A 22170-nucleotide genomic window follows, 5' to 3' on the forward strand; every position below is an offset into this window, starting at 1 on the left:
GCACGCCGGGACGTGTAGTCCCGATGCGGAAGCATGACGGAAGCTGCAGTCCCGCCGCAGGGCCTGCTGGGAGCTGTAGTCCCTCCGCGCCACGAGCCGCAGCGAGGCCCTGGTGAGGGAAGGTAGAGAGCAGCTCACCAGGATTAATGGACTCACCGGGATCACCGGGTCTACCGGCTGCTCCCCCCGCGCCGAAGGGGCTCGGTGACAGAGAGAGACACCGTTGTGCGGCGCGGTGCACGCCGGGAAGGCGCCGCCGCTCCCAAGCTGCCCCGCGCGGGCAGGCGGGCTGCCGTGGGGGAAGATGGCGGCGGGTGTGGGGAGCTTCTGAGGTACCGGGTGCGGCGGGGATGGAGCCTCCCTCGGCGCCGGGCCCCGAGCGGCTCTTCGACTCGCACCGGTGAGAGCCGCGGCGGCCCCTCGCTGCCTCGCGGGGGCTCGGCGGGGAGAGGCCCGCGTGGGAAGGTGGCGTGTTCCTTTGGGGGCCCCGGGGCCCGCTGCGGAGCGTGTGTCCTATGGGAGCTCCGTGGGGGTGATCGGGATGGGGCGGGTGGCGCAGCGCGGCCCGGTCCCGCCGCGCTCAGGCCGCTCCGCTGCTCTTTGGCCCCGCAGGTTTCCGAGCGATGGGTTCCTGCTCCTGGCCTTGCTGCTCTACGCGCCCGTGGGGCTCTGCCTGCTCGTTCTTCGCCTCTTCATCGGCGTGCACGTCTTCCTGGTCAGCTGCGCCCTACCCGACAGCGTCCTGCGGCGGTGCGTGCGGCTCTGCGGGAGCCCGGGCGGGGGTCGGGCGCTGCTGGAGGGCTGGGGGCTGCCCTCGCCCCGGAGGAGGGGTCCTGAGCCGCGGGGCTTGGCTCGTGCAGGGGTTCTCAGGGAGCTTTTGCGACTCTGTGCTCTCAGACCCGTGAAGGCACCTTCTCTGCCAAGACCGGAGCAGGCAATTGCCTCTTGAGTGCCTAAGGGTTGATCCAGAGCACTTGGATCAGTGGGGATCCTGTGGTGGTTGCTGCCCCCTATTCGATGCTGCAGCAGCAGCTCTGCAGGCAGCCTGCAGCCCCCACTCTTACCCCAGCAGTTCCCGTCCCAGACATCTGTTCCCTCATGCCCCCTTTGTACCAGTGTCCTTTGTCCAGTCACATGGATTCCCAGGTCTCCTCTGTTTGCTGGATGTGCAGCCAGTGATGGCTCAGGCCCCAGGATGCGAGGAAGCTGCTTCCCCCCAGGTTCATCGTGCGGGTGATGTGCTCGGTGCTAGGGCTGTGCGTGCAGCAGAGCGACCCCCGGCTGCGCGATGCCGGCGTCAGGGTCTACATCGCCAACCACGTCACGCAGTTCGACCACAACGTCATCAACCTCCTCACCTCCTGCAACACGGTGAGGGGCTGGCGGGAGCCTCCCTGGGGTCCGGAGGGTTCCTTCTCTAGGAGAAGGGCACAGAGAGCTCTCTCAGAACCAGGTGTTGCCCTGGTCTCCTTTGGTTCTCATTTATCAATCCACAAGCCTGGAGTTCTTTGTGGTTCAGTGTCACGCTGTTGGGCATTGCATAAAACCTGGAGCAGGGTGAGGAGGAGCAGGAAGTGTTAGAATGGGTATTGATTTTATTGAAAGAGACTGGCAGATCCCAGCAGCTGCATCTCTTTCAGGTAGGCGCTGTCAGGTGCAGGGCTGGATGTGAGGCTATTCCCCCAGCACTGGGTGTCCCCCTCACTGGCTGTGAGTGTTGCTGTGCGGTGGGGTGGTGGTGCTGGGGTTCTGCTGGGCTGCTGGTCATGTAACTCCCTCTGCTCTTGTGAAATCCCCTAAGTGTGGAATTCCTGAGTCAGCTGGCTCTAAACATGCCTGGGAGCGAGTTGGTTGGTCCTATATCCTGAACAGCAGCGGATTTGCTCCTTACCTGAAGAAGAGTAACTCTTGGGAGTAGTGTGTCCTTTGCCAAGTGTGTTAGGAGCCTCTAGAGAGAGCACTGGGAAACACGGTTGTTGCCCAGGGCAGGGAGTTTGTTTCTCTGGCAGACAAGGTACAGCCTGAACTGTAAATCAGGAATCAAACACCTGAGGACTTGGGGCCGGGCAGCAACGTGTTCTCTGCTATAGTGCCTTTAGCCAGCAGGCTTCTCCTTTGCCCCAAGAGGCATCTCTGCTGATAAGCAGAAGCTTTGTTTCCCATTGTCCGGTGGGAAGTAGCACTTGGGAGGAGGACAGGACAGGCCAGGGTTCTTTCTGACTCTTGTTTCCCCTTGCAGCCTGCCCTGAACAGTGCCCCTGGTTTCATCTGCTGGTCACGAGGGTTCATGGAGCTGGGAGTGAGCGGGAGCCGATCAGAGCTGGTGGATTCCTTGAAGGCATATTCATCCCACAGAGGGAACCCCCCGCTGCTGCTGTTCCCGGAGGAGGCAGCCACCAACGGGCGGGCCGGGCTGCTCCACTTCAGGTACCGGAGCAGCTGCTGCTGTGACACAGAAGCGCTTGGGTTTGGCTTTGGGATCATTCCCTGTGGAATTCCTCCTTTCCAGCTCCTGGCCGTTCTCAGTGTCGGACGTGGTGCAGCCTGTCGCCCTGCAAGTGCTGAGGCCTTTGGTCACTGTGGTGAGTGGGGGCACAGGGCAGGGGGGCTGTGCAAGTCTGGGCTTTGTGATGGTGCTGTTAATCCTGCTTTGAAGCCTGGGGGAGATGCAGCCTGGCCTCGTGCCCTCTTACCCAGGGACTGACTCCTCAGTGCTAACATTCTTTTCCCGGTGCCTTTCCCAGGAAACTTGCACCAAATCAATACTCTAGTAGTCACACTGTCAGATTTGTGAGATGCTTTAGTGGTTCGGCTGCCCAGCAGTATGCTATCTAGGTTCTGTGACCACAGCATCCCTGTGTCGCATCTCCTCTTTGTGAGCTTCCTGCTAGTAAAGTTTCTGACAGAGTAGCTCCAGTCACATTGGAGAGTGGCTGATGTGCCAAAGGTTGGCCAGGCTCTCTGGGTACGTTCTTGAACTCTCAAGTGCAGACATGAACATGATGCAACATCAGCTTAAGAGAAGTGGCAAAGTTCATGCTGCTAATGCTGGTGCTGATGAACAGGCTGCAGTAAACTTAGTTTGCTTACAGAGGGAGATCTTGTTGCATTTCTGAGTTCTTTATATGGTTTATGAATCTACTTTATTGAAAGATGCATTTTACATTTGTCTGACAGTTGGTTCTCTGTTGTCCATCTGTTTAAGGCAGTAGATAGACAGTGGATAAGGCACAGTGGATGGATTTAGAGGTATTGCAAGGATTTTTCAGGAGAGGCTCTGATGTGGATTAGTTCTTTACCAGTGTCATTTAGTGCCTCCACTGGCTGCAGGGGACAGCACTGAGACCTCTGCTGCTGAGATTCAGGTTAGTGGATGAGGAGGAAGTTGCATCACTGATCCAGGGAGCCACCAGCAGCAGCGGGTGCACGGCTGGGACCTGTGATGTGAGTGCTCTGTGGTGCACAGGGGTGCTGGGTGTGATGGTGAGAGCTGGGAACACGCTCTGCAGAACTTTGGCAGCCCTGCAGCCAAGAAAGTGGGGCAGTAGAAGAGCGAGTTCAAGGAGGCCACAAGCATGAGGCAGGATCCAGATAGCAACTCAGAGGCACTCAGCATGATCAGCTCAGCAGAGGGAGTGCTGTGGGTGGCTGCCTGCATGCCGGAGAAGGGGTGCAGGAGTGGAGAGTTGTTAGTTGCGTGTGACAGCAAACAGCAGCAGGCTCTGCACATGCTCAGGCTAAATGCTGCTTCTGCTCAAGTTCAGTGGTTGGTTAAGATGCAGTTTTCTAACAGTGAGGACCCTACATTTTTGCGTGACTAATCAAGAGGAGTGGGAGAGTTCTGTTCTGGACTGCTGATAGGGAACATCTTATCTTTGCTGTGGCTTTGGCTCCTCCAGGTAATTCTGTGAGATGTTACAGGTTGTCTTTGCATCCCTTCTTTCATGAATGTTGGGGAGAACAGCGTGCACATGGCTGCAGATGTTTGAAGATAGATACTGGTTATAGCTTGGCTGGGATTGCTGCCTCCAGAGGTTGAGCAGGACTTTCTGCCCTAATTCATCCTGGTGAATTCCTTATGCAATTATAATCAGAAACTTGTGAAGACTGGACTGGAGGTGCAGCACTTTCAATGGCTCAGTCAGTGCCTTGCAGAAAGCTTTCTTAGGTGCTTGTGTGACACTGAGCTTAGAGTTCAGGAAGAGTTTTCCCAGCTTCGGTCACCTGGAGCCTTGGAGGAGGCGTTGTTCTGTGGCACACGTGGCCTGGGTTCAGCTGTGACAGCTTCCTTCTTCCTGGTACCTGATGCAGTGCTGGGCTTGGGCTTCAGGCTGGAACACTGCTGGTAACACACAGGTGGTTTAGTTGTTGCTGGGAATCAATCGGCCAGTGCTGAGCAATTGGGTTGGGCATCACTTGTGTTTATTCTTACCTTCCCCTTCCCTTAGCTTTATATTCTCTCCCCTTGTTATTCCCCTTATTAGTAGTGGTAGTTTTGTGTTATACTTTACTTGTTGGGCTGTTCTGATCTGAACCCCTGGGGTTCACATTCCTTCCATCCTCCTCCCATCCCGCCCAGCTGCTGGTGCTGAGCTGCCGCCCAGGGTTCAGCCATGACAAGAAGGCAGCGGAGCTCAAGTCTGGCTGTTGTTATCACTGCGAGGATTTGGCTGTAGGTTTCTGAGATCTGCCCATCTAGGAGATGAGACTTCTTTATAAAGTCATTTGCAGTGCTTGTGGTTTCTGGGCTTTCTTCCTTACAGCACCTCTCGCCAGGTTGTGGAATAAACCAGGCCTGGGGCCCGTCTTGGATTCATAGAACTCTTTGGTTGGAAAATACCTTTATGCTTAGTCCAGCCATTACCCCAGGACTGCCATGTCCACCACTGAACCATGTCCTCAAGGGCCTTGTCTACACATCATTTGAATCCCTCCAGTGCTGGTGACTCCACCACTGCCCTGGGCAACCTGTTCCAGTGCTGGATGATCCTTTCGGGAAGGAATTGTTCCTAATCTCCATCTAAATCTCCCCTGATACAGCTTGAAGCCATTGCCTCTTGTCCCATCACTTGTTCCGTGGGAGCAGAGACCCACCAGCATCCAGATGGAGCCCTGCCCAGCTCCTGTTTTGTGGATGCAGCCTCATTGTGCTCTCTTCCGCAGAGTGTGGCTGACTCTTCATGGATTGCAGAGCTGCTCTGGACCTTCTTTGTCCCCTTCACAGTATATCAAGTAAGGTACTATCTCTCTCTCTTTCATTTGGGGCAGGACAGTGGGTGGACAGAGCTTGTGGTAGTGAGAGATCTTCCGGTGCTGCTGATGTGCCCCTTGTTGTGGTCTCAGCATGGCTTTGCTCAGTGTTACTTGATCCATGCCAGGTTCACTTGCTGGCCCAGCTTCTGAAGCAGAGTGGGCCTGATTCCTGCATTGAGTTGGGGAAGGAGAGGAGTCTCCCAGGGCTTTTATGTCAAATTTGCTGGGTATAATTTTGAAGCTGGCTGCTCTGCTGTAACTCACCCCAGGGTTCCTCAGGTCCCATGAGTGATTCCCTGCAGTCTCGTGTGGATTGCAGAGAGGGTTTGGATATCTCTCTGGGGCCCTGGTGAACCAAAGGCTGAGAGCTTTGGTGTGATAAGGGTTCATAGGCAGCAGAAAGGGGGTTGCAGTAACATTCAGAAGTCTTGCTGACCTGTTTTCTACTTGCATGTAAGTGTCAGTGGCTCCTCATCCGAGTCCTTTCTGGGAACTTCATTATGACGTACTTGGCATGTTACCTTTGAGTGCTAATAGAGATTCAATGAGCAGCTTTGTTTTCCAAACCCTGCTTTTCCCTTAACTCTGCAGCTTATGTTGAGGTTTCACACTCAGCTTGCTGGGAGGTTTTACACTCGCCTTGTGGGGAGAGGCTTGGGGTGAGCTGCGGTGGGGCTGCAGGGCTGGTCCCGGGGGGCTGCTCCCCCCCCACAGCCAGCCTGGTGCTGTTGTCCCCGTTAGGTGGCTGCCGTCTGTACCCCGGCGCGTGGAGGAGCCGAGCGAGGACTTTGCGCTGCGGGTGCAGGAGGTAGGATGGAGCAGTGCCCGATGGCTGCAGCTCAGGCTGTACCCACAGGAGAGGGTGGGCGCAGAGCTGCAGAGGGTGATCCTGGATGGGTGCATTTGGGTGATGGGAGCTCTGGCCCCAGTTTATTGCCAATGACTTGGTTTTTCCATGGTCTGTTTGCTGCCCCCTTCTTTCCTTTCCGTTCCCAAGGCTCTGTCCATCGAGTTCAAATGTTTCACTCCCTTTCCATAATCCCACAAGTCAAACAAAGGAGTTGGTTCTTCACCTTTCCCTTATGTGCTGGGTGCCTCATAGGTCCTGTACCAACGATCTCGTATCTCCCTGTCAGCCTATTTTGGCAGGATGATAATGCCAGCTCCTGATCCTTTATGCACTTCATGCAGGCTCTGGAGAAGTCAGTTCCCAGTCCTCTTGCCCTCGCCATGGCTCCACTCAGGCCTGTACATGTGTTGCACTCTCCTGCAAGCTGGGAATGCCTGGGTCATACGTGTTGTGTGTCACGTACATGTGCCTCTTCTCTGCATCTCTGCAGCTCTTGGCCATGGAGCTAGGTGTGGTATCCACACGGCTCACTGCAGCAGACAGAACCGAGCACATGAAGAGGCTGAGACACACATCGCTGCTCCCCTTTGCCCCAGGTGGGTGTCCTGGGTCGTGTCCTCGCTAGGGAACTGCCACTTGGGCTCTGCCTTCAGAGAGGCCTTGGGCTGCTCTTGGTTCCTCATGCGTGGAGGGAGAGGAGGAGGCGTGTTGGGGAGCAGGGGCTGTGGGTGTGCTCTGGGCTGAGGTTGGAGTTCGCTGCCAGGGCGAGCACCGCTGCTCCTGCACGCAGACTTGGTGGTTGTGTGCAGGACGTCCAGCTTGCTTACCATGGCAGCTCATACTAGAGCAAGTGGAGCTGTAGCAGCTCAGAGGCCACCCTGTTGTTGCAGCCTCGAGCCAGGCGCTAGCAGCGCGGCGCCGGGTGCCGTCCAGCCTGGCTGCAGCTCCTGAGGATGGACGCATCGCGGCGATGGCGCAGCAGGTCAAGGAGGTGCTGCCTCACGTGCCTCTGGAGGTCATCAGGATAGACCTGGGTAAGCCATGCCTGCTATTAGCAGGGACACAGCATCACCTTCCATGCTGTCTGTGCGATACCTGAGAGCAGAAACCTTGTCCCTGCTGCGCTGTAGAGCACAAGGGCAGCAAGGGTGTGAGTGTCCCAGTATGGCAGCTCCCTCTCTAACAGATCTTCTTTGTTCCTACAGCCCAAACCAACTGTGTGGACACCACCATTGCCAACTTGCTGGAGGGGAGAGTATCCTTCTTTCCTGACAGTAAGGAGGCTGGTACTGACCTGCCTGCCCCAGCTACCTCCCAGGCTCCAGCTGCTTCTGGCATCCAGGGCTCCGCAGCTGAGCCTTCTTCCAAGGTACTTTTGGTGGTTATGTTGTCTCCTCTGGTGTGATGGCTCATAGCCAGAGCATGATGGTCTGTGTCCTGCACTAGCCATGGGGTCAGGGAATGGAGCTTCCTAAAGTGGAGGCTGACCTGGTATTGCGGAGCCACTGGGGAGCTCTGGGATCTGGCTGTGTTCTGATGACTCCTGTGCTTTGTGTTTCAGGCAGCTGCAAAGCAGTTTGCCAAGTCCCCTGTGGAGCGGCACCTGTCCCTGCAGGAGCGGAAGCGAGCACTCTATGACTACGCCAGGAGGTGAGAGCCCCACTCCGGCCCTGGCAGACCCCCCACGCCCCCCAGCAGCACCCGGGTACCTCCAGGCAAGGGAGACACCTCGTGTCCCCCTGTGCTCTGGCCTAGGAACAGGGGCCTGGGCAGAGCTTTGTCTGCATCCCCTTGTCATTCCTGGGAAGTGCTCCTGCACTGTTCCTGGGCTTCTGTGTTTGGGGGATAGGTGTGACTGAAGCTGTTTGCCAGAAGCTGCTGAGGAGCAGGCATAGCAAAAACCCTCAGTTGTTCTTTGGCGCAAGGGCTTTGATTGATAAAGCCATTGTGGGCCTGCAGTGAATATTGATACTGTGGGCACTCATTTCACACAGGAGTTGGCTGTTTGGCAGCAAGGAGGGTACAGTTCAGGTTCCTCAGTGTAAGTGGAGAAGTGCAGGGACCAGGGAGCGAGTCTGACCCCTGTGTGAGGTTTTAATGAGGCAGATCCTGGAACCAATGTCCAGTTCTGGTGCCGGGTCTGGTGTAGAGGAGATGCAGGAGTTTCAGGCAGTTTGGCTGGGTCCCCTGTGGAGCAGCACCTGTCCCTGCAGGAGCCGAAGTGAGCACTCTACAACTATGGAGTATGCAGAGCTCAGTAGGGTCTATGGGAAGGGGAGAACCACTCTGGTGCTTCAGGAGAGTCAGGAGAAGGTTGCAGAGGCTCAGGGATCCCGTAGACCTCTGAGATCAGCTGCTTCTGTGACTGAGAGAAGGAAATTCCCGTGTCTGGAAACTGAAGTGAGACAAATCTTCAGCGCCCACTTCTAGAGGGCTGGTCCCAGGTGGCTCTGGGTAGCTCTTGGTCACCAGGGACTTGGTTCAAACAGTTTTGTTTTTCTGAAAGATGATAGCAGTTCGGAGGAGTTCCATCTCGCAATAATCCTGTGCCACAGACAGTGGTAGGCTGAACTCAGAGCTGTCCCCCAGGCCTGATGGGAGCATGGAGATGTTGAGGGCTGGATCCACTGGTCACGATCTGTTCAGCAGCAAAGAAAAGAGGATGGGAATCGTTTCCACTTGATACCCAACCTGACTTCTTGCTGCTCTGCATGATGCTTTCCTGAGGCTGTCCTGCGTGCTGGCTATGGAATAGTGATCTCTGCTCCTGAGAGAGGAAGGGGTTTGGGAAGGCACTTGTGCTCCTCCATGTCTGTACTCTGAAGGGCCCTATGTGCTGTCCCAGCCTCAGGGCGGGGGTGTGTATGTCTGGAGTTCCTGGTGACAGAGCCCCCCCATCACTCAGTGGTTCAGGCTCAGCTCAGGGCTCCCAAGTGCTGCTCTCCCCGGCATTCCAAGCGCAAGGCAGTTGTTCCCGGTGGGGCTGTGCTCTGTTCGTGCTCCGCAGAAGCTGGTGTCTGTCAGCTCAGGGTTGGGTGCAGGAGGGGGTGTCCTGCAATGTCACTGCTCCTTCTGCTCTCCCTGTCCTGGCTCCAGCGGGAGCGTTCTGCATGCCTCCATCCAGTGACCTGTTTGCTTGTCCCCAGTAGTGCGCTGGTTCTGCCACGGGCCTGGTTGGAACCGCGGACCGGGATGGCCACGGTTTCTTGGGCTCTGGGCGAGTTTCAGATGGGCACGGCCCGGTTTGGGGAGCCCCGGGTATGGGGAGGGCCCGGCCTGGCTTTGGCCCCGGTTGGGGGATGTCAGCCCAGCGGCCCGGTCCTGCCCTGCGGGCTCGCCCCATCGGGGCTCTCCGCCTTCCCCGGGCGGTGCCGCTGACGCCGGTGTCTCCCGCAGGCGGTTCGCGGAGCGGAGCGGCGCGGCGCGGCTCGGCGGGCCCTGACCGGCCCTGCGCGGCTCGGCGCGCCCCCTGGCGGCGGCGGCAATAAACGGCGGCAGCGTCTGGCGCGGCTCGGCTCTGCGGGCGCGGGGGGCGGGGCCACCGGGCAGGGGGCGGGATTACAGGGCAGGGGGTGGGGCCAGCCCGGCTCCGTGCGGGCCCGCACGCGTCGCGGCCGCCGCCCGCTCGCTCGCCGCACGTAGGCGCCGCTTAAAGGGGCAACGCGGCGGCCCGGCGGGTCCCGTCCCCGACGAGCTGCAGCCGGCGGCCGCGGGGCGGTGCTGCCGCCGAACCCTGCGGGGAACCGACCTCCGCCGGCGCTACCGCCTCGGTACCGACCCCGCGGGCACTAGCGCACGGAGCCGGTGCCCTTTTAAGGCGCGAGCTGCCGGTGCCGGTGGTTTTATTTACATGGGGGCTCGGGGGCGTCACGTGACGGGCAGAGCCGCGGCGGCCGAGCGCTGCGGGGCCATGGCGTGCACCGGTGATGACGGTCCGTGCGGGCAGGGGGCGGGAGCAGGGGAGCGGGTCAATGCGGGAGCCAGGGGTCCTGGGCGGGTCAGTGCGGGAGGCGGGGGTCCCGGTGGATGCCGGGCGTACTGGGTCAGGCAGAGTCCCGGCAGGCACCGGAGGGATGGGTGAATGCAGGTCCTGGGGGTCCCGGCCGGACCTGGGAGATCTGGATCAATGGGGGGCCGGGGGTCCTGGGTGGGCCGACACGCACATGGGGGGATTTAGGTTAACGAGGGTCCCAGGAGGGCTGGTGTGCACCGGGGTCCGGGTCGATGGGGAGCCTGGGGCTTGCTGGCAGGCTGGTGTGTGATGGGTGGGCTGGTTCCATGGGAGTCCCGGGGGGCTGATGTGCACCGGGGAGGTTGGCGGGGCTCGGTGGGGATCCCAGGTAGGTGCCTGATGGTCCGGGGGAAGCGGGGCACGGCGAGGGGCAGCCCTGGGCAGACGCGGATGCACAGGTCAGAGGCAGGGCTTGGTGCTCCCGTGGTCCCTGGGCGGTGATGGTGGATGCAGAGTTGGGGGTCAGAGCGGGGTGCGGATGGGCCTGGGGTCGGTACAGGGCTGACGGCCCCTGCAGGCTCCTGGGTGGAGCTGCGCTGCGGCCCCGGGAGCCCTGAGTCAGAGCCCTCGCGGCTCTCCTCCTGCCATGCCAATGTGGAGCGGATGCTGCTGGAGGCCCAGCTGGAGATCGAGAGCGGTGACGGGTGAGTCCCAGGGTCCCGGCAATGGGTGAGCCGCGGGCCTTTGGGTGGCACGGGGCTGGTGACCGGGGGTTGCTTTGTAGTGCCCTGCTCCTGATGGGCTCCCCAGTCTGGGATGAGGATGGAGCCGGTCCGGCCAGCGAGCGGCCTGGGGACAGCGACCTGCGGCCTCCCTGCAGCCAGCCCCAGCCGGGCTGCCTGCACCTCCGGCAGGTAAGAGAGCTATACCATGCTCTGCACCCTGTGCCATGCTGTGCCCTGTGCTGCGCCATGCCCTGTGCTGTGTTGTGCCGACTGTGCCCCTGGTCTTACCTGTCCTGTGCCTCTTCCTAGCGGGACGTGCCAGATGAAGCCGAGCGGAGGGAACACTGCCTGCCAGCATCCCTCAACTGGGCCTGTGCTTGCCACCCTCAGCATCTTTCTCCAAAGTAAGGCCACGTCCCCTGCCAGCACATCCTGCTGTCCCCTGTCCTGCACCCTGTGCCCTCCCGCGGTGTTCTGCCCTCCTCCCTTCCCCGTTAACTGTGCGCTTTTCCCAGGGAGTTTGCCTTTGTGTGCTCCCCGCAGCCAGCGCTGTGGAGCCTGCAGGGAGGAGCAGTGGGGAGAAAGAAGAAACTGTTCAGTTCAGAGCTGCTGCTGCTCTTCATCCCCTCACTGCTGCTCAGCCATGTGCTGACGCTGGGGCTCGGGTGAGTTTCTGATGGGCCTGACCTGGGCTTGGGTGCATGCAGGGAGAGCCCTGCACTGATGGGTGTCTGTAGCCTGGGAGCCCCTGGCTGGCCTGGCCCAGAAGGCTGCCCTCATGGAGCTGGGCCAGGGAAACACTCCTGGGTGTGGAGTGCTCATCCTTGGGTGCTGCTCTGAGCATCTCTGCGGGATCACTTACAGCCTCTCTTTCCAACCCAGGATCTACATCGGGAAGCGACTGGCAGCCTCCTCAGCCAACCCACTGTGAAGAGCTGGGACTGGTGAGGCTCCGTGTGGGGGGAGCCCAGGCATCAGCACAGCCCAACTGCTCCCAGGCTTCCTGGCTGTGGCACTGATCCCACTCTCCCACGTAGACAAGCCCACCGATGGCAGCTCCCGGGCAGGCAGCCCCTGCCCCCCCATCCCTTGGTTACGGGTCCATGTTCCTCCTTTTTAACACAGACTGTAAATATGACTCCTGAGCTGCAACACAGCGTGCGAATAAAGAGCCCTGAGTCACGGGCAGCGCCAGACCCACACAGCCCAGCACCAGGAGAGCAGGCAAGCTCCTCAGGGCATTGTAGCATTCCCATGGGCTCAGGCTGCAGGAGGTCCCTGCCGGGGGAGGTGCCTGGCTGTGGCAGGGCCCCTGCTTGGCCTGTATGCGTGCAGGGATGAGTGCTGGGCTCATAGTTTTCAGCCCTGCTATAGCATGTAAGGCTGGTGCAGTAGTGCTTTATTAGCCATGACTGAGGGAGAGGGGAGCCCAATGCTGGTGGCCAGGGACTGCAAAGCCAGATGTGGCAGGATAGCTGGTGCTGCCCAGGCTGCACACAGACCTGGCTGGGCCAGAGGCTTGGTTCTGGTGCTGTGGGATGGGGTGGGAAGATGAGGAACAAGGGACAGGAGCTGCCCCTGGTGTTGTGAGTGGGAGGAAAGAGCTGGGTCCATGCTGGCAGGGTGCTTGTTGCCCTGTGCATGCCATGGTCCACAGGCAGTTGAGGGTGGAGGGGGGAAGATCCTTTCCAGTGTAGCATGGTCACGATGCTGAGGGGCTGTGTGGCTCAGAGCTCAGCTGGGACATGGCCTGGTACGGGTGGGTGTGTGGCCACTTGGGCTCAGCAGGAGCCTGGCCTGTGGCCTTTGGAGCACTGGGTGGGGAAGAATCTGGGGACAGGGAGGTCCCAGCCCTGGGGACACCTGAAGGGTGTCAGGAGCCAGCCATGGCAAGACGCAGGGTGGCCGTGCCCTGTGCTGGGGCATGCAGGGGGTTCCTGGGCTGTGCAGGATGCAAGCAGGGATCCAGCGGGCAGGGATGAAGCAGGGCTGTTGGCACAGCAGGCAGGGATGAGGTGGAGATGAAGCAGGGCTGTTCATCCAGCGGGCAGCGATGGAGCAGGGCCACGGCAAGGTTTTCCATCCCTTGGCAGATGGGGCTGCTGTGGGCACGGGCTCAGAGCTGTGAGAGGCGCTTGAACTTGGGGGGCGGCAGCGGCGGCGACTTCGGGCCTTTGTTTCCGTCCGCCGGGGGTGATGGGGTCACCTGGCAGCGGGAGGCGCCGTTACCGGGCGCTGGGGCCGTTACCGGGCGCTGGGGCCGTTACCGGGGGCCGGGCCGGGGGTACCTTCGCTCCGGCGGCATCGCTGAGCTCCAGGAAGGTCTCGTACACGGCGGAGCTGATCTTGCGCGGCAGCGGCGGCGCTTTGCTGGCGCTCTTCACCCGGCCCCCGAAGCCGGTGGGGGACGGGGATGGCCCTGCGGGGGGGGTTGGAGTCACCCAGCGGGGAGCCTGCGGGGCCCGTGTGGGTACCCGAGGCGGCCGGGGCCAGCTCTCCCGTGTCTGCGGTGCGGTGGGGCGCGACCCCAGCCGGGAAAAGGGAGCTGTGCGAGCTCAGCTCAGCACCAAGACCCATCCGCACAGGGTCTGCTATCGGCAGTTAGTGCTCCACGGGAAGCATTGGGTGGGAGGCACTGGAGCCGCATGGGATCTGCCCGTGCTCTTGGTACCCCCAGTGCTCCCGGCTTGCAGCGTCCTGCAAGGCTGGGCGAGGCGCTGAGGATGCCTGTGCGGGGGATGCTCGTACCCGCCCTGCTAGGGCTGGGGCACAGCCCTGAGCCTGGCTATGGGACTGGGGCGGTACCTGTGGGGCTCAGCTGGGCACCGGCACGGCTTGGCCCCGGCTGCTTTCCGGCGGAGCTGCTCTCGCTCATGTGGGAGAGTCTCCGCTTCTCGTCCTGGGTGCAGAAGGAGGTTCAGCACCGGGGGGGGCACGGGCGGCATCGCAGGATCCTCTGGTGGGGCTGGTGCTCCCCAGCACCCTGCCTGCAGCCGCGAGCTCCTGCTCTGTGCCCCCCCTTCCGCTGCTCCTGCCACCGGCACCTTGAGTCCCATCCGTGCTGGGATCCCTGGTGCTGCGGGAGGCCTGCGCAGCAGGAGCGGACCCCGGGAGGAGGGGAGGTGCTGGGGCTGGGCTGAGCATCACCTTGGGCTCCGGCAGCTCCGAGATAGACTGGCACAGGTCCTGCCGCCGGTGCCCAAAGAAGGTGCTGGAGCGGTTTTCCCTGCGCTCAGCCCTGCGCTCCTCACTCTCGGCAGGTTTTGGGGTTGGGGGGGTCTCCGTGCTGGGGAGCATTGGGGTTGGTGAGGGGCAGGCAGGCAGCAGGGGATGGGGAGCAGGGCTATGGCATGGGCCAGACAGACCCAGCACCGTCTCCACAGTGGGTGCTTGGTAGGGACAGGCCAGCATAGATGGCTCAGGTGCCAGGGGAGCCTGGGGGCTGCATATGGGGTGCCTCTGCTCCACACCCCACACATGGTGGCAGGATGGAGCCCCAGGATGTGCCTGAAGCAGGGCACTGGTCTGGGCAGAGGGGCTGAGGACAGCTCAGAGGCAGCAGGGAGGGGTGAGGGCAGGGGGGCTCGGGGCCAGTGCTCCCACCACAGCACTTGCCTGTCTCTATAGTGGCTCAGCCGGTCCCAATCGGGGCCCCAGGCCATGGACCGGGGGCGTCTGGGGCGCTGGTCCTCGAAGCAAACCTGAGAGCACAGGGAGCAGGGAGGGAGGAGAGCGCGGAGCCCCCTGCACCTGCCCCCCACGGCAGTGCTGTCCCCCCCCAGGGTCCCCCATGCACAGAGCCCCTTGCCCTGCTGCAGCTTCAGCCCCACGGGTTGGTCCCTGCGGCCCCAGATCTGACCTGGCCTGTGTGGTGTCATCGCGGGTGCTGTGCGCAGCACTCACCATCTCCCGCAGCCCGTACTGGCTCTCCACCTTGGCCCGCAGCTGCCCGAAGCACTGCTCCATGCGCTCGTGGAACGGCCGCAGGTCCTCTGTCACCTTCTGCCCGTGGAGCCGGATCCCCTCCGCCAGCAGCGGCACCTGCGGGAGGACAGGAGCAGGTCCACCGGGACTGTGGAGCCCCTGGGCTGGAGCACTGGGGCTGGTGGGTGCTGAGGTCTGTACCTGCCAGGCGATCAGGTCCTTCAGCTTCTCGATGTTCTGCTCGTCCTCGGGGTGCTCCCGCAGGTAGGACTCCTGGAAAAAGGCCTGCAAGGAGCTGGTTCAGCACTGCCGAGGGGCAGGCTCAGCCCCACGCAGGCAGGGGACAGCGCAGTCCCCATGTCCTCACCATCTCGTACTTGGCGAAGCCCCCCATGACAGCAGGGTCCACAATGCCGCTGAGCAGCATGGAGAGCGGGTTGATGGGCGAGCCGGGGTCCTGCTGGTGCCGGCTGATCTCGCTCATGATCTTCTCATTGGTTTTCATCATGGTCTCGATGGCATTTTCCAGGGGGGAGATGATGGTCTGTGCCGGCGGAGGGGAGGTCACAGCCACTGGCCCTGGGACCTGCCCAGCCTGGGCAGGGTGGCAGCGAGGGCCCTCCCCAGCACCGGGGCTGCTCCTCTCATGCCACAACACCCTTGGCCCCTGGCACCAGCTCCTGCAGCTGAGCCAGGGGATCAGGAGGAGGCACTGGAGGTGCTGGTCCCAGCATGGAGCAGAGGCTGCAGCAGGGCCAGTCCTGCAGGCCAGGAGGCGGACGTGGCAGCTCTCATGCAGCCCCTGTGCTCGGCACGGCACTGACGACCCAGCCAGGGCATTCCCGTGTCCTCCCACAGCACCTGAGCCACTGGGCTCTGGTACCTCCATCTGAGGGAGGTGTGAAACCCACACACGGAGCTGCTGGAACCCCTCCAGCGCCGCTGCTGCTCCCACACGTGGTCTCCTGCTCCTCACGGAGGAGATGGGCACCCGGTGGGTGAGCGCCCAGACCAGGCCCTGGCACCGGGTCCGTGCTACCGGCACCAGTCGGGGTGTGCGGGGGAGTCTCCATGCCCACGGTCAGCAGTGACCCTGGGTACACGGCCTGGGGCAGCGCTCCCTGCGGCACCGGTGCCAGCCCAGCCCTGGGGCAGGGGGGTCAAGGCGATGCCAAAGGGGATCATGCCCGGTGCCTGGCAGTGGTGGCAGGCGGGCTCTGTGCTTGCACCCACTCTGCCGCTCACACTGACCCGGGCCGTGCACCCAAAGCACCACAGGGCCACAGGAGCGAGCAGAGGGTTTTGGGGTTTGAGTGCTGGGGGGACTAGATCTGGTTTGCACTGAGAGCAGGGGCTGCTGGGGCAGGGGCAGGACCCGCTCCTGCACCCGGGTTCGAGCTGCTTGAGCTTGGAGAGCCAGGAAGGGGAAGGGGGGACAGCCCCCCCCCGGGTCTGTGTGCTGCTGTCAGGGGGAGGGATGTCCCAGGAGGGTCCTGCTGCCCCCGAACCCCCTCACCGTGGTGGTGGAGGTCACCACGAACCACCGGAGGATGCCGGGCAGGGGATAGGCTGTCAGGAAGGTCGTCCGCTCGATCCACATGTTCTGTGGGAAGCGAGGGGGTCAGCCCAGCACCCTGGGACACCCCATGGGGCAGGGGGCTCCCACCTCCCCATCCCATGGGCATGGAACCACCACCGTCCCCATCCCAGGTCTGGGAGCCCCCCTGTCTTGCTTGCACTCCCCCTCCTCTGGACACTCAGCTCCTCACAGGGCCCCTGGCACTCACTGCAAATTCATTGTCTGGGTCCTTTGGGCCTTTCTTGAAGGGCCGCGAGTAGCAGAACCTCTGGACGTGGTTGGCTCTGTAGAAACTGGAGGGCGGGAAGGGCAGAGGGTGGGAAAGGTCCCTGTTTGCCCCTTCCCATGCGGAGCAGGGCAGCAGCAGCCTCTCTGTGCCGGGACACTCACTTGGTGATCTGCTCCGGGATGCTCCGGTCCTTGAACCGGCCCCTGGCTTCCTCCGCTGGCTGCACAGTGAAACACTGGATGTCTGCGGGAGTGAAGGAGCCACCAGCACCACTGCAGGGACACGGTGTAAGGGACCCATGTGGGGGCAACGGCCCAGGAGCCAGCCCTCCCGCCCTGCCAGTGCTTGGAGGATCCCTGCCTGCCCATCCCTGCTCGGAGGATCCCTGCCTGCCCATCCCTGCTCAGAGGATCCCTGCCTGCCCATCCCTGCTCAGAGGATCTCTGCCTGCCCATCCCTGCTCGGAGGATCCCTGCCTGCCCATCCCTGCTCAGAGGATCCCTGCCTGCCCATCCCTGCTCAGAGGATCCCTGCCTGCCCATCCCTGCTCAGAGGATCCCTGCCTGCCCATCCCTGCTCAGAGGATCCCTGCCTGCCCAACCCTGCTCAGAGGATCCCTGCCTGCCCATCCCTGCTCAGAGGATCCCTGCCTGCCCATCCCTGCTCAGAGGATCCCTGCCTGCCCATCCCTGCTCAGAGGATCCCTGCCTGCCCATCCCTGCTCAGAGGATACACTGTCCCGGGGAGCCAGTGATGTCCTGCCCGGGGGGACTCGTGCTCTTGAGCCTCTCGGCACTGGGGAAGGGGCTCAGCAGCTGCAGCTCGAAGTCCTCCCGGCGCTCATACTCCTTGCCCCGGTAGATGAAGACCTTGTTCTGCAGGAGGGGAGGAGACAACTTGTCCCTCCTGAGAGAAACATTGCCCCAAGCCCAGCAGCTGGGGCAAAAGGGAATTGAGGCATGTGGAGGTGATGGGTGAAGCCAACAGAGCTTCACTAAAGGCAAAGCGTGCCTGATAAATCTGATGCCCTTCTGTGCTAGGGTTACAGTGCTGGGGGATAAGGGAAGAGCAACTGACACCATCAGCCTGGCCTTGCGCAAGACATGTGTCCCTGTCCTGCACAGCACCCTTGTCTCTAAGCTGGAGAAGCATGGATTTGACAGATGGTGGTTCTGCATGGTTGTGATTTACGGCTGGGCTTAAACCACAACAACCACTCGGTAGATAAGGAATTGGCTGGATGGGACTCATTCAAAGAGTGGAGCTGTTGGAATGAGTCCAGAGAAGGCCACCGAGATGGCCTCCAGAGGGGCTGCAGGAAACATGGAGAGGGGCTTTGGACAAGGGCCTGCAGGGACAGGACAAGGGGAATGGCTTGAACCTGCCAGAGGGGAGACTGAGATGAGCCCATGAGAAGGGGCAGGGCCGGGACCCCAGCTCCTGTGGCCGCGGCACCAGGACACTCACCCGCAGGAACGGGGGGAAGCCCTGCCCGTAGTAGCCCACAGCGAAGTAATCGGGGCTGGGCCGCAGCACCTTCAGGATCTTCTCATAGAACCCAGCTTCCCGCTGCTGCAGGAGAGGGGTGGGAATGGGGATGGGATGGGACCGGCGCTGCGGCCCCCCTGCTCTCAGCAGGTGTCACCCACCAGGATGTCACTCAGGAGCTCGTAGTCAAAGACCTCGCTCTCATACTGCTCTGCCAGCTCCTTGCAGATGTGAATGGCCTCTTCCCACATCTGCAGGAGATGGAACTGGGGATGAGCTGGGGCAGGGAGGCACCAGGGTTTCCAGAGGAGACCGGCCCCATCTGCAGCGAGGACGGGGGGGGCTGCTGGTCCAGCTGGGTGTGGGTGGCTGCAGCAGGACTTGGCTTCCCACCATCTCCAGCCCCTGAGACCCCAGCACGAGAAATTCCTCTCCTGGGCTGTCCCAGCTGCTGGCACCAGGCAGTATGAGGGCTGGGGGCTGAGACTGGGAAGGGATGAGACAGGTTGGGATGGAATGAGGTAGGATTGGCTGGGATGGGACAGGATGGGAATAATGAGATGAGACAGGATGGAAGAGAATGGGGTGGAACGGGACAGGACAGGATGGGGTGGGATAGGATGCGGTGGGGTGGTACGGGGTGGGAAGGGGTGGGACCGGGTGGAAAGGAACAGGATGGGGTGGGATGGGTGCACAGGAGGAAGCACAGCCTCAGCAGTTGGGTGGCTGTGAGTGAACCACCCATCCCAGCCTCGCTGCAGGGCAGCTCCAGCCCCAGCACAGCGGTGGGGAGCAAGGCTGGGCCGGGATGGGGCTGGAGGCTGGCAGCGGGAGGCAGCGGTGGGCAGGGAAGCCCGTGGGGCAGCAGGAGGAGGCAGCCGCGGCACGGCCGCGCTCACCTTGCCCTGGTCGAAGTAGCGAATGATCTGGTTGTAAAGCGCTTCCTTGAGCTGGCGCTGAGTGCCCAGCGCGGGCCCGTGCGCGCCCTGCACCGGCGCCGTGCTCGCCTCGTCCGACCACTGCAGGGGGCAGCGGAGCCCGTCACGCCGAGCCCCGGCGGCCCCGCTGCCCCACGGCCCCGGTGCCCACCTTGAGCAGCCGTGCGTGCAGCAGCAGCGTGTAGGCGCCCTCCGTGTAGTTCTCGTAGCTGATGTGCAGGTCCCTCAGCTTGTACAGGTACCTGCGAGCAGGACCGCGGGTGGGCTCCGGCCCCAGAGCCCCTGCACCCGCCCCGCGGCAGCTCCTCCGTCCCCACCCGTGTCCTGGGGCAGAGCAGGGGCAGCTCCAGGCCCTTCTCCCCGGCCGCGCTCACCTGATGTACATGGCCTGGCGGCCGATCTCCTTGTAGAAGTTCTGGGAAGAGCAGACGAGGCCATTGGAGCGGCCCCGGGAGCGGCCGGTGCCACCGCTGCCCACCCGCCATGTGCTGTGCTGGGTCACGGTGCCGCTGGGACCGGCCCCATCGGCTCAAACCCACAAGGTGCCTCCCAGCAGGTACCTCCCGTGGGCACCGGGTTTGGCACCGGGCACACCCCATCCCTGCTGTGCCAGGGGCCGGGGAGGACATGGTGCTGAGCCCCGGGGCGGAGGCACAGGGCAGGTGCTCACCAGCAGGTTAACGGTGCAGCTCATGCTGTAGGTTTTGTTTTCGTCATTCCTCACGGCCCGGTAGTCGAGGAGCCGCTCCAGGAGCCCCGTCACCAGCGCCACAAAGCTCTGCCCGGGCTCGGCCAGCTCGGGGTGTTCCCGGCAGCAGCTCAGCAGGCTGGGGAGGGCAGGAGGTGACAGGGTCACTGTGCTCAGCCCCAGCCGCGCTCCCTGTGCTGAGGGGAGGGGGAGGCAGGAGGGGCAGCAGGAACAGAGAGCAAACTGTGCTCATGGGGGCGAGAGCTGAGAGCTCCATCTGCCCGGCACAGGGGTCTGTGATGGGCATCACGGGGCAGGAGCAAGGCCTGGGCAGGGCAGGGGCACTGCTGGGGCAGGGGCATTGCTGGGGCAGCAGTGATGTGCAAGGGGCACATGATGTTGCCAGGGCAGGAGTTTTCCTCTGCTCAGGTCCTGCCCCAGCTCTGAGCACAGTGAGGAGCAGGCTGGCTGAGGCAGTGTGAGGCAGGAGGACAGCAGCGGCTCAGGGGGGCTGTGGGGATGTCCCCGCACACTCACATGCTCTCAAAGAGCTGCTTGTATTGCTCATCCCCGCGGCCACCCTCCACCTCAGTGTCCAACTGCCGCAGGATCTCGTCCTCGAACTGCAGAGATGTACGTGAGCAGCGCCGGGAGCTGGCATGGGCAGGGCTGGGGCCATGGGGCTGCAGCACTGGGGAAGGAGGCTCCCAACAGCCCCGGGCTCAGCCGCTGCAGCCCCTTCCCCAAGGACTCCCCGCACTGAGGGGACCCTGTTCCCTTGCCCTGTGAGGAGCAGGGTCCAGCACCAGGCACCCACCTGGGCAAAGCTGTGGGTGAGCTGGTACTCGCAGAGCATCATGTCAAAGAAGATGGGGATGGTGGCCTTGCGCAGCTCTGGCTCCGGCACCAGCGTCATCTCCAGGATAGGGCCCACCATGCCTGGGATGAACTCAATCTTGCGTGGGCCTGGGAATGGGGAATGTGAAGGCCATGCTGTGGACAGACACCAGCCCAAAGGGTGGAGGCTGCCTGCAGGGAGTGAGGGCTCACAGCTGGTCACAGTGCTGCGGGCTCACACACCACAGCTTTGCATGGCTGCAGATGGCACATCCCACAGGCTCACACATCCCACCCTGCCCATTCCAAAGCATCCTCCAGGCTCACGCATCCCACCCTGCCCATCCCAGAGCATCCTCCAGGCTCATGCCTGACAAGCCTCATCCCTGCCGGCTCGCACACCCTGCTAATGCCTGCAGTCCCAATGCCTCCCGCTGGGAGCATCCCACCCTCCAGCACCATTCCAGGGCCAATGCTGGTGACCACCAGCCTGCAGGCCCTTGCCAAGCCCCCATGATCACGCTGTGCTCACCGAGGTTGTACCACATGTCCCGAATGGACGCTCCGATGGTGGCTCTCATGTCCCCGTACCTGCCAGGACAGCTTTGGTCAGCACAGCGCTGCAGCCTGGCGCAGCACCCAGAGCAGGATGTGATCCAAGGACAGCCCAACCAGCTCACCCCAAACCCCAGCCCCACAGCATGGCAGCCCCCTGAAGTGGAGCTGCAGAGCCCAGCCCCACGGTGCTGCTGCAGGGCAGGGGCAGCTGGAAGAGCTGAGGGCTACTCACTTGGCCAGGATGCTGCTGCGCTTGGCCTGGGAGAAGTTCTCGAGCTGCAGCAAGTCCTGGGTCAGGAAAGCCACGGCCAAGTGGAAGTAGTTGTTCCAAAGCTGCAGTGGGGACAGAGCAGAGGTGACACAAGGGGCCGGGGCAAAGCTGGGGACACGCCGGGTCCCCTTGCCCTGGGCTGGAGCAGCGCCCTCACCTGTAGCTCGAAGCTGTCATTGCTCAGGAACATCTCTGTCAAGGTGGAGGCAAACTGGTTGATGGTGCGCAGGAACTCCCTGTGGGTGATGGGGTCAGTGGCTCTGCCCATCCCAGTGCCACAGGCAGGGTCCAATGCTGCCACTGCACTGGTCCTGCCCAGTGGCATCCCCACGGATGCCATGAGGTGTCCAGCAACAGCTCCCCACTCCCCGGGAGCCCGCAAGCCCACCGATGGGGCTGCAGGTAGGGCTAGACTGTCCCAGGGCAGAGCACGAGGCGTCTGGAGCTGCCCTGAACTGGACCAGGGTGCTGGAGGGGTTTGGAGGGGGCTGAGCGAGCCTTAGGCTCTGTGCTCGGGTGTCTGGGTGCCCCGTGCCCCAGAGGCACCCCAGGTCCAACATCCCCCCGTGGGGCACTGCCAGCCCAGGGATCCGCACCGGTTCTGCACCATGTTCATCACCATCCAGTCGGACGGGTACACTGTCTTGCCAATCAGGTCCTTGAAGAGGATGAAGGTCTCCATGAGGAAATCCTGGTGGGAAGGAGATGTCAGGAGCTGGGCTCGACCACGATACCCTCCCCAGGTGATGCTGTGCTGGATGCTGGGGCTGGGAGCAGCCTCACCACCCACCAGCTTCACCTCCATGGAGCAGGAATGAGGGCTCAGGGTCGGGTGGCACCAGTGCTGGGTGCCCAGGTACAGGCACTGGAACCAGTGG

The 22170-nt window shown here is 62.2% G+C and overlaps 3 protein-coding genes across 5 annotated transcripts in view; 2 read left to right on the forward strand and 1 right to left on the reverse strand.

The window, feature by feature from the left end:
* The first annotated feature begins 95 nt into the window (after positions 1-95).
* On the forward strand, positions 96-9664 carry AUP1 (AUP1 lipid droplet regulating VLDL assembly factor). Of its 3 annotated transcripts, XM_080612685.1 has the most exons (12): positions 96-400; positions 613-750; positions 1221-1371; positions 2240-2427; positions 2510-2582; positions 5164-5237; positions 5995-6061; positions 6594-6699; positions 6994-7137; positions 7309-7472; positions 7665-7753; positions 9500-9664. In XM_080612685.1, exons 1-12 carry the CDS (start codon positions 147-149, stop codon positions 9543-9545), a joined length of 1494 nt encoding a protein of 497 aa, XP_080468811.1. In that variant the 5' UTR covers positions 96-146; the 3' UTR covers positions 9546-9664. The 3 variants fall into 3 exon arrangements, with proteins under 3 accessions (XP_080468811.1, XP_080468812.1, XP_080468813.1); XM_080612686.1 differs by lacking the exon at positions 5995-6061 and having other exon boundaries at positions 5164-5232; XM_080612687.1 differs by lacking the exons at positions 5164-5237; positions 5995-6061.
* Positions 9665-10410: 746 nt separating this feature from the next.
* On the forward strand, positions 10411-12159 carry LOC308218530 (BCL2/adenovirus E1B 19 kDa protein-interacting protein 3-like). Its single transcript, XM_080612713.1, has 5 exons — positions 10411-10759; positions 10840-10969; positions 11090-11184; positions 11296-11445; positions 11663-12159. Exons 1-5 carry the CDS (start codon positions 10563-10565, stop codon positions 11709-11711), a joined length of 621 nt encoding a protein of 206 aa, XP_080468839.1. The 5' UTR covers positions 10411-10562; the 3' UTR covers positions 11712-12159.
* A 653-nt stretch (positions 12160-12812) lies between these two features.
* LOC308227902 (dedicator of cytokinesis protein 2-like) overlaps positions 12813-22170 on the reverse strand; it is a 48570-nt gene continuing 39212 nt past the window's right edge. The window contains exons 30-53 of the mRNA XM_080630825.1: positions 21889-21983; positions 21450-21528; positions 21254-21354; positions 20996-21054; positions 20444-20592; positions 20164-20249; positions 19609-19765; positions 19313-19353; positions 19090-19180; positions 18900-19019; positions 18162-18251; positions 17980-18084; positions 17246-17387; positions 16674-16755; positions 16492-16576; positions 16221-16307; positions 15072-15248; positions 14906-14989; positions 14684-14821; positions 14387-14481; positions 13928-14066; positions 13586-13679; positions 13069-13199; positions 12813-12986 (exon numbers count right to left, since the gene is read on the reverse strand). Coding sequence (XP_080486951.1) covers positions 12897-12986; positions 13069-13199; positions 13586-13679; positions 13928-14066; positions 14387-14481; positions 14684-14821; positions 14906-14989; positions 15072-15248; positions 16221-16307; positions 16492-16576; positions 16674-16755; positions 17246-17387; positions 17980-18084; positions 18162-18251; positions 18900-19019; positions 19090-19180; positions 19313-19353; positions 19609-19765; positions 20164-20249; positions 20444-20592; positions 20996-21054; positions 21254-21354; positions 21450-21528; positions 21889-21983 — 2517 coding nt within the window. The 3' untranslated portion in view covers positions 12813-12896. The remainder of the gene's footprint in view (positions 12987-13068; positions 13200-13585; positions 13680-13927; positions 14067-14386; positions 14482-14683; positions 14822-14905; positions 14990-15071; positions 15249-16220; positions 16308-16491; positions 16577-16673; positions 16756-17245; positions 17388-17979; positions 18085-18161; positions 18252-18899; positions 19020-19089; positions 19181-19312; positions 19354-19608; positions 19766-20163; positions 20250-20443; positions 20593-20995; positions 21055-21253; positions 21355-21449; positions 21529-21888; positions 21984-22170) is intronic.

The sequence above is a fragment of the Psittacula echo genome (genome assembly GCF_963264785.1).
Source record: "Psittacula echo genome assembly, chromosome: 1".
NCBI lineage: Eukaryota > Metazoa > Chordata > Aves > Psittaciformes > Psittacidae > Psittacula > Psittacula echo.